Here is a 10,471-nt window from a genome sequence, read left to right on the forward strand (position 1 = left end):
TAAAAACAGCGACTTTCACTGTGAGTCATTTATTCTCTCCTGCAGACAAAACAAGCTGGAGGAGGCCCTGCTGTTCTCAGGACAGTTTACAGACGCCCTCCAGGCTCTCATTGACTGGCTGTACAGAGTGGAGCCTCAACTGGCTGAGGACCAGCCTGTACATGGAGACATAGATCTGGTTCTCAACCTAATAGACAACCACAAGGTATAAAGCAACACCAAACCAAAGACACAGCATGTCACACTTATCTTGAAAAGTCAGTTGATTGCTGACATACGTAGCAGCATCAAACATGCTGCACCTGCACCACCCCTGTTTCTCTATATTCTAAACACAGAGACACTTAAATCTTGTTTGTTTATGTCATAGATTCATTAAAACAGTTCTCTTGATTTTTTTTTTTTTTTTTTTTAAAGTACTGGGGAAAGTGTGCTGTTATGTACAGATAATATAAAAGTTTATCCACGTGTAACCTTCTATTATGTCTTAAAACAAGATAAAGCTGGACTAAAGCATACCCAGTGAAATGCTAAAAAGGAGCTTTTTTGTACTTGTCATCACCCATAAGTTTCTTTTAAAAGCAGTTTTCAGAGCAGTGTTTTGGTTTAATTGGTGAACACAGTTTGGAGTGTCATAAGCTCGTTCATATTGTTCAACTGTGTCCTCCATGAACTTGTAACTGCAGGTCTTCCAGAAGGAGCTGGGAAAGAGGACGGTGAGTGTTCAGGCTCTCAAGCGTTCGGCGAGGGAGCTGATCGAGAGCAGCCATGATGACTCCTCCTGGGTTAAAGTCCAGATGCAGGAGCTGGGCACTCGCTGGGAGACGGTGTGCAACCTCTCAGTTTCAAAGCAGGCCCGGCTGGAGCAGGCCCTGTGCCAGGTACTGTAGAACAGCTACTGTCTTTAGATGGTAAGTAAATTCACTCTGTGAACCTGACTGATGTGTCTTTGCTTGCAGGCTGAGGAGTTCCACTCTACCGTTCACATCCTGCTGGAGTGGCTGGCTGAGGCCGAGCAGAGTTTGCGTTTTCATGGCAGCCTGCCGGATGATGAGGAGGCTCTGCGGGCACTTATTGAACAACACAAGGTAATAAATGTATAAAGTTCTAAAGTTCTTATTCAAATTGTACATTTTGGCAGTCTCCAGTTGCCTTGGTAATGAAACAAAACATGGCAGCATTCTTTTTAGATGAAATATTTTGCTTGGGCAAACAGTCGAGACGGTATAAATGCAACCTGTCTGCTGTGCCTCCAGCTTTCATGCCCAAAAGACAGAACTGTAGATATATTTCTAAACTATGATTTCATCTGATTGAAATAGCTCTGCCTTGCTCTGCCATTAAAACAAGTATGAGCTGTGTTTCATTTTTATGTTTGCTGAAGATAATCCAATCCCAGACATACCAGACTTTTACTTTTTCTTTTTTTTAAGGAGTTCATGAAAAAGCTGGAGGAAAAGCGAGTGTCTCTGACTAAAGCAACCAGCATGGGGGAGGCCATTCTCAGCATTTGCCATCCAGACTCCATCACAACCATCAAGCACTGGAATACTATCATTAAAGCCCGTTTTGAAGAGGTCTGTATAGCTGCATGTTGACATGTATGCCTATCACACCTGTTGGTTTGACAAAATATATTGCAAAACTTTAGTTGCTGTAAACTAAAATAAGGATATATTTCAAATTTTTGTAAACTGCAGCCTAAATGGAACTGATGCTTTTTGTCTGGTTTATGGCGATGCTGTATACAGTAAACAGACAAGAACATCACTGAATAAAATGATTGTGTAATGCTCCTGTTATAGGTGCAAGCATGGGCCAGGCAGCATCAACAGAGACTGGCCACAGCCCTCACTGAGCTGTTAGCCACTCATGAGCTGCTGGAAAATCTTCTGACCTGGCTACAGTGGGCTGAAACCAACCTCAACGATAAGGACAAGGAGTCGCTGCCTCAGGAGATCGAAGAGACCAAAAGCCTAATTGCAGAACATCAGGTGAAGTCAAACTATAGACGGTTAATCATCCAAAGTGTCCTGCCTTTAAGGCTGTTTTAATGACAGAAGTTACTTTTCCCTGCAGGCGTTTATGGAGGAAATGACCAGGAAGCAACCAGATGTTGACAAAATCACCAAAACACACAAAAGGAAAGCTGCTGTGGAGCCTCAAATCCAGTCTCAGATCCCTGTACTGGACAAAGGAAGAACTGGAAGTATGTGTCCCACACATATCCCTCACAGAGCGTGACCTGAGCCATCTGGCTGAGTGTTGAGTCACTGCAGGGTGATGAGACATCCTCATCATGTCCATTTGTACCCCTGGAATGAAGTCATTGTAAAACCTTCAGATTAAACCTTGAGAACACAGTCACAGTGAGGCCTTTTGTTTTTCACTTACAGGAAAACGCTCTCCCACACAAACGATGTACGCTTCAACAACACAAGCTCCCATTGAAACCAAGAACCCACGGGTTAACCTGCTAGTTACTAAGTGGCAGCACGTGTGGCTGCTGGCTTTGGACAGAAGGAGGAAACTCAATGATGCTTTGGACAGACTGGAGGAGGTAAATCCAGGTCTCGGTATTGTTGGAAGCACACATATTGAAAATATGTGTTCACTCTTTTTTTTTTTTTTTTTTTTTTTTTTTTTAGTTAAAGGAGTTTGCCAACTTTGACTTTGATGTGTGGCGGAAGCGCTACATGCGCTGGATGAACCACAAAAAATCCCGTGTCATGGATTTCTTCCGTCGCATTGACAAAGATCAAGATGGCAAGGTGACCCGGCAGGAGTTCATTGAGGGAATTCTCTCCTCAAGTAAGTATCCAGCTCACAAACTCACCGTTGAACAACATGCAACCAACTGACAAACTGCTAATTTTGAACCACATGATGGCATCTCAACAGAGTTTCCTACTAGTCGCTTGGAGATGAGTGCCGTAGCTGACATATTTGACAGAGATGGTGATGGCTACATTGATTACTACGAGTTTGTGGCAGCTCTTCATCCGAACAAAGACGCCTACAAGCCACTAACAGATGCAGACAAGATTGAAGATGAGGTACTCAAAGTCTTATGCCTCAAGTTTAAAACTGTCACTCTGGCACACAATTTAATAAAAACTTATTTGTTTTGTAGGTTACACGTCAAGTGGCAAAATGCAAATGTCCAAAACGATTCCAAGTGGAGCAAATTGGAGCAAACAAATACAGAGTAAGCAGATTTTTACCTGTTTTATTTGTTCAAGAACTTTAATACAATTTCTAGACAAACAAGTACTTTGTACGGGAAGATCTTTGTAAAGGTAAGTTGTTTCATTTGCTTAACACCTGCTAATTTTTCTATATTTTTTTTTTCTCGTTGTTCTTCACATCACCAGTTCTACCTTGGAAACCAGGTACAAATTAATGTCCAATTCTGTTTTTGTCTTTTTGTTCTTGTGCTTTTTCAAGCCTTCTGCATTTACCACATTTGCTGTCAAATTAACACTTTCTGCCCAGTTCCTGGCTGATGTTTCCAGGCTGGAACTCATAAGCAGAAAAAAAAAAAAACCTTTGACCATTTCATCCAATTTACAAAGAATATGTTAGATGTGTCTTTTAAGCCAACAATTATTTATGCTTGCCACATATGATGAGAAATTTGATTTGATTTGAGATAATTAAATAAAAGGATGATTAAAATGTTCAAGTTTTACATCATTTTGATCTAAAATTGTTGCGTTGGCACAACTTTCAGCTTTCTTGGAAATGAGTTAAAAAAAAAAAAAAATGTTTACTTATCTGCTTTTGAGTTTCAGCAAATGCAAGGTTGGCTTGCCAGCACCATTGCAGCCCATTTTATTTTATTGGTTTATGGGCATAAATCCATCTGCTGGGCATATAAAAATGCTTTCTGTGTGCTTGGCTTTGGTGCTTCAGTTTACCCAGACAACAGCTCACACAGAGTTTTGTGTCAGCTGACTCACATATTTTCAAACCTGGGCAGCCTTTATGATTTCAGTAAATATGTTGCTTTTCATTTACTGAGTTTTATGATCCCTGACATATTGCATGTTGCAGAAAGTTAATTTCTGATACGTGTTAGTGAAAGGGGATATGGATATCAGTGGTGGTTTATGTGTTAGTCTGTATTGATGTATATTACAACAATGAATTGAAATAACTCTTTTGACAGTTTGGTCTGGTTCACTGCTTACATGACTCCTTAATCGGCGATGAGACAATAGCAAACAGGGAAAATCAAAATCTTACGCCTCACCTACACGTTGCAGTTTTGGAAAGCTGTATTCTGGTAAATGGTTACTCTTAAGCTGTTTTTTGTGCCTTTTTTCCTCCAGATCATCATCACCTTTAATGTATCTGATCACTAGAATCACCAGTTGCATTAAATCATTCAGATAATCATATGAGTGCAAGATTTAGAGCTGTTCAAGAAATGCCATAAGATAATAAGAACTAAGCAGAGGGTCATCAATGTTTGGTCATGTCTGCGTGTCGCACTGTGGTGGATTAGACAGAAACGACTCAAACCATTCCTCATGTTGTTCTCAGTGTGTCGGTGGAGCTAGCTGCATCTGATCTGCATCAGTGTCAACACATCCTGAGTATTTGAGTTGTAGCTGTAGAAAGTGCAACAAAGATTGCAGGAGATTGCTGTTTGTTCGCTTGATCATGATGTGATGTTTTTGACAGCATGCAGCTCTGATTGTTGTTGTTCTGTCATTGCAAATGATGTATTTGTGCTAATGCCCATGGTCACATCCAACTGGCTGACATCTGCCTCGTCACCTCCATGAAGCTTGAAACATTCGTATCCATGACATGCTGTCAGTGTTGTTGTGTTTGGTGTGTGTGTGTGTGTGTTTGGTTGGTGAGGTGAAGGCAAATTATTATACACCAGTGCCACCTGGTGGTATAATCATGTGCCTTCATCAATGTTTTATTGTTTGTTTGTTTTGTTTATTAACAGGCTGATTAAATAAAGTTAGATAATAACAGTAAAAAAAAAAACCTCAATTAGCATAAATATCAAAGATATTAAAAAGTCTGGTCACATTAGTAAAAAGTTTGTAGCTGCCTGAAGCCACTTCTTAGTTTTACAGCACATTACAAGAGCTCAAATTTATTGAATTTCTAACTATAGCAGAATGAATGTAGAGCTCACCTGACGATTAAAATTTTATTATCCACTCACAAATAAGAATAGTCAAAATTAAGCCACTAAACAAAAAAATAATGACGTAGGCACTGTTCTGTCCTGACAACAAATCAGACTCAGTATTAAATGATTGCTTGTATTAGTGTCAGACATGAAGATAAGACTCACTTCAGTGCAACAGGAGCTCAGTCAGTGCAGAAAGATGAAACATAATCATACACACGACTCACACTTAAAGAATAAAACCAGTTGGATTGACCTTTGTGTAATTTGTTTTTGAGAATGAAAAGTGAAAATTTATGTTTTTGTCTTAAAATTCTTGTGTTTATGTGTAAATCTGTGCAACATGGAAAGGAAACTAGGACATAAAGCTGAATATTTATCATCATGAAAATGATTATAATACAGAAAAATAATTAAACTGGAATAAAAATACAAATCTCAAAGCAGTCTGGTTTCCAGTGTTGCACAGCCTCTAGCCTGCAGAAGGTCAGTGTTTTTCACACATCCCCTCTGTTTTCCCTCCCCCTGCTGCAGTTCGGAGACTCTCAGCAACTGCGCCTTGTGAGAATTTTACGTAGCACGGTGATGGTGCGGGTGGGAGGAGGCTGGATGGCTCTGGATGAGTTCCTGGTGAAAAATGACCCCTGTCGAGGTGAGTATAAAAAGAAGGAAAAACACAAAGCACAGCTGATGGATTATATGTTGAATAATATGCTCATCTTATTTTTCCAGTGATTTTTTTCTGTGGTTATTTATATTTATTAATTTTGATGTAACACTTTGGCATCTGAGGGAGCCTCCGTTTGGTAGTTCACTAAAGTTTTGGTCATAAATGCAAATTTTTTTTCATCATCTGGAAGTATATCCACCCCTGTGTGGAGAGTTTCTTTTGCTAGAATTTATAGTCAGATAATCAAAACATTTTGCAAAGTTTAATGAGGAGTGAACTGAAATGTCAACTTGTTTAGCATATTACTGGGTATTAAAGCTAGTAAGGAGAAAATAACTTAGAAACAGGTTAAAGTATATTAGTGCCATTACCATACTACAGTACTTAATATGGTTATTAAGAGTAACTGACTGCAGAGGGATTTGTTTTCTTGGTTCTAGGTTCAAAGGCTTTGGAAAGCTAAGCATCTAATCCTCTACTTGCATATAAATGGAAGCCAGTACTGTGACTGTGTTGTGTTGGCACTGTTTCATCTGGCTCCTGTGCTTTAAATTAATTCCAGTGGTAGCTTACTTCTTTTCTAGACATAAAGCAAGACTTAAACCATCTCCTGGACATTTAATAGTAGATCGACAGTTACTGATTACCAACTAGTTGACCATTTATATGTGAAAATATCTTCTCTGAGCCAACTTTTCCTACAACAGTTCCATCTCTTCTTCTTTCTGCTGCCATCTGTATTAATGATCAATCTCTGTGTTTCCTGCTAAACCCTAACCCTCCCGCTGAACATGATTTGGTTTCTTCTAGTTCATCACCACGGGAGCAAAATGTTGCGCTCGGAATCAAACTCTTCAATTACTCAGTCTCCTATAGGTTGGCAAATCTCACACTTTCTCTCCATGCTCCATGAACCCACCAGTGGTATGTGTGTTTGCACATCCGAGCGTGTGCTGCTTGTGTTGGTCCTGCTGTGAACCACTTCTGTAGCGTAGCGCTCATTGTGAATGAATGGCACTCTGACAAACCGGCTGCTCTCACAATCAGCCGTTACCGTGCTGTGGCTGGTTTTCATGCATGCAGTTGTTTGTGTGAGTCACATCACCTGCTGTCATTTTTTCTGGAGCACCAGAGTATTTTCAGACTTGACACAACAAAATCAGTTGTTTTTATTTTCTCACCATGTAATGATGGGGCAAAAGTATTTGAAGATTTTCTTTAGAAGTTCAAGAGATACTTAGCTGACTGTGACACTTATAAATACACAGAAAATATTCCAGCTTCATTGTTAGAAATGTGATATTTTCTTAATGGAAAACTTTCTTTGTTCTGTAGTTTTGTTTTTTATTTTAAACTGCATGAGAACTTTATTTTCAACTTACGGTTTTTTTTCTCTTCAGTTTATGATTTTGTATATTTTTAATTTGGGCAGCTTTGGCTGTGGAAGTGTTCATCTATTATGATTTAAATCAGCCAATATTATCACTTTATTCCAGTACTGTTACAGCAGTATTTTTCTCTCTGTTGGACAGTATGGAAGAGATTTAAACTGCATGAGTTCTGCTTTTGAAATACTTTGTTTTAGTTGAAAGAGGACAGCCTTATTATGCCAAACTATTGTATAAGTCTGCACTTTCCTAATAATTTCTCAGGTATTTATTAAGAGGTTTCCTGACAATTGGTGTTAATTATTTAGAAAACAAAGACAGTTAAGTTTGAACAGTTAAACAAGGGTTAAAAGATAATATTTCTGGTAATAATTGAATAGTTTATTATTACTAAAACAGATCTATTCCTAAAAAGGAAATTCCAGTATGTCTTTAGTTTGCACCATTTATTTGTGTCCAGGAAATTTTCTATAAAAACTTTGTGAAATTATGAGGAAATTTAAGACTTAAAGAGAAAGATAAAGTAAACTCATCAGCATCGTCATCATCCATACATTGATAGAAATGAAAATAAACATAGATGTATATATAATAAGCTTGGTTGTGGATTATGGCTCATTTGGACTGTAATGTCTTAGCTAAAGGCAGGACCAACATGGAGCTGCGTGAAAAGTTCATCCTCCCAGAGGGAACCACGCAAGTGATGGCCAGCTTCCGATACAGAGGCCGAAGATCTCGGCCATCATCTAGAGGAGCTTCTCCCAATAGATCCACCTCCAGTCAGAGCTGCCCAGTCCCATCAAACCCAACAGTGACCAGCGCACCCAAGGTGAGAAGCTAAAACTGCCACTTTCCTTACAGCTCTCTGCCACAATCACACCATACATGAATTTTCCTCTCATTTACCTGCTTTTGTTTATTTGATCATTATGTAGATTAGTTTCTGTGCCTCTTCCTTCTAGTTTTCCTTGTAGTTTTTTTTTTTTTTTGATTTGTGAATCCATGTTTTTTGATTTGCCATTGTTCCCCAGACTCCCCAACAAATAACCCGCAATTATGATAAGCCATGGCTTACAAACAGCAAAACCTCTACTCCTCTTAAACCATCAGACTCCTTTGGGAGCCAAGGTTCACCTTCAGAGGTATCGTCTTATTCAGCACAAGATGCAGAATGCTTCTGTCACATGACCCAACTGAAATCTGCAGCTGCTGCTGCTGCTGCAAAAAAGGATGCTAAATAAACACTAGTGGGAAGTAGAAGTTGCATGTGTGTGACAGCTGATTTCCTAACAATGACTGGACATGTTTAACAGAGACTAATTTCAGTTGGGTCTATAAACTTTAACTTATATCAGTCACGGTCTCAGTATTTAATGCTTGCCTGATAGCTTTCTGCTTCATTTTATATGTATGTCTTTATTTGTGTGATTCTTTAATGACAAATTAACTTTTCATACTAACTGTTACTCACAGAGACGTCCCATATGTTGCATAAGTAATCTTTTTGAAACTAACTCATTAACATTGCTGGTATTTCCTGGTGCAGCTTGTTGTGTATTTCAGATGGTAAGAACGGTCTTTATATAATGGAATGCAAATTAAATTAAAAAATGTTGTGTTTTTACAGAACACAGCAGTGCAAGGCAGCAAACTGCGCCTTCCTGGCTACTTATCTGGCAAAGGGTTTCAGTCAGGTGAGGAGGGAACCTTGATCAACGCTGCTGTACTGAAAGCTCGAACACAGATGATTGGTGGTGAGTAGAACTTCATTTAATCACTAACTGAATCACTGAAGGCTTTCAGATATTTCTCAGTATCTGTCCCAATTGGACTGAAACCAACCAACTAATAATTTTATACCTCTAGAGTCGAGAAAAAATTCCAGCCGACCGGGAAGTAAAGCCGGAAGCAGAGGGAGCAGTCGCAGAGGAAGCGACGCCTCCGACTTTGACATCTCAGACATCCAGTCTGTGTGCTCAGATGCCTCCGAGACAGTTGGCGAACCCACTCGAGTGACACCACGCTCTGCTTCCCGCCAACACGGAGGAAAACCCTCCAAGATCCCAACTCCTCAAAGAAGAACCACTCCCACTAGCAAACTAGCCAAGGGATCCAAGCGATAGTCAGTGGCCTTGAAAACAAAGAACCCAGAAGCTAGTTGCACCTGAAACACACCTTAGACACTGGAGTTGTCTAACTTAAGAGACTGCAAATATGTTTAGTGTTATTTAAATTGTTGCAAAAGATGTAAAATATTCTGTTAAAAGGCAATATGGTTAAATATGATGTGAGGATGGAACGTTGATGGCCTTGTGTATTTGTTTTTAATGTATTTAATTTTTTGTGAAAATGTCAAATTGTTTTGTATTGTACTTTATTTTATTTATGCAAATCCTGTAGAGGTTTGATGGACACTAAAATATCTGGGAATATCCATGATGAATGGTTAATTAACATTTCTTCACACTAATGAAGGGCAAATGCAGGATAGCACTCTGAGAGTTACTGAATGTACTGTAATTAATTTATGCTTATGTTTGGAGTACATGGTCCGTTATGGTACCATTCAAAGCACTGCAATTATCTATTTAAGTGCTATGTTATACTGCCAACTTGCATTTAAAGGGCAATGCAATATACCACAATAAACCCAAGTAAGCGCTGCAGAAACCTTTGAAATCCCTGTTTAAAAGAAGTAGCAGAAACCTTGTAATCACAAAGCTTTTGAGTCCTGTTTGTCAGCCGCTGCAGCCCCTGTTTTTGTTTCACCACTTTACAGCGACGCGTGCATTGGCTTTGAAGAGATCCCACTCCATGTTGCCATTCTCTGTGCATTCATGTCAATGTATGGTTAATTTCGGTAGAGCTGAAATTGTAACATTACTTTGTAATAAACCTGCTTGCAGAAAACCACCAGAGACTGGTGGGGACTACCACCAGATTCGTCTTGGCTTTTCTCACTTTGCACCAGTTTTAAATTATTTGCATCCATGTTGTACAGCTGTTATCTACTTTTATATTAAATAGTTCAATGGACTTCTTTTTGTGCAGCTAGTTTTTAGTTGCAGTGCAGATCTAGTCTAGCTGGAATGTTTGCAGAGAATCTTGTGTTTGGTTGTGAAATACTACGTCTTCTTCTTAGGGAGAGTGTATAGATAGTGTAACACTATCTTGAATGAACATATGTTAAAACTATAACTGTTTTAAAGTACACATACTAAAACAGTTTTTTTTTCCCCCCAACCAGAAATGTAC

At 39.1% G+C, this 10,471-nt stretch overlaps 1 protein-coding gene across 1 annotated transcript in view; it reads left to right on the top strand.

Annotated features, from left to right (window-relative positions):
* dst (dystonin) overlaps nt 1–10,152 on the top strand; it is a 102,078-nt gene extending 91,926 nt beyond the window's left edge. Inside the window, exons 82-99 of the mRNA XM_042010765.1 lie at nt 46–205; nt 687–881; nt 960–1,088; nt 1,434–1,577; nt 1,806–1,994; nt 2,080–2,209; nt 2,397–2,560; nt 2,649–2,811; nt 2,902–3,056; nt 3,134–3,208; nt 3,375–3,392; nt 4,172–4,288; nt 5,693–5,810; nt 6,639–6,704; nt 7,855–8,045; nt 8,248–8,358; nt 8,844–8,970; nt 9,083–10,152. Coding sequence (XP_041866699.1) covers nt 46–205; nt 687–881; nt 960–1,088; nt 1,434–1,577; nt 1,806–1,994; nt 2,080–2,209; nt 2,397–2,560; nt 2,649–2,811; nt 2,902–3,056; nt 3,134–3,208; nt 3,375–3,392; nt 4,172–4,288; nt 5,693–5,810; nt 6,639–6,704; nt 7,855–8,045; nt 8,248–8,358; nt 8,844–8,970; nt 9,083–9,339 — 2,509 coding nt within the window. The 3' untranslated portion in view covers nt 9,340–10,152. The remainder of the gene's footprint in view (nt 1–45; nt 206–686; nt 882–959; nt 1,089–1,433; nt 1,578–1,805; nt 1,995–2,079; nt 2,210–2,396; nt 2,561–2,648; nt 2,812–2,901; nt 3,057–3,133; nt 3,209–3,374; nt 3,393–4,171; nt 4,289–5,692; nt 5,811–6,638; nt 6,705–7,854; nt 8,046–8,247; nt 8,359–8,843; nt 8,971–9,082) is intronic.
* Nucleotides 10,153–10,471: the final 319 nt, after the last annotated feature.

Source organism: Melanotaenia boesemani, chromosome 16 (genome assembly GCF_017639745.1).
Source record: "Melanotaenia boesemani isolate fMelBoe1 chromosome 16, fMelBoe1.pri, whole genome shotgun sequence".
Taxonomy (NCBI): domain Eukaryota; kingdom Metazoa; phylum Chordata; class Actinopteri; order Atheriniformes; family Melanotaeniidae; genus Melanotaenia; species Melanotaenia boesemani.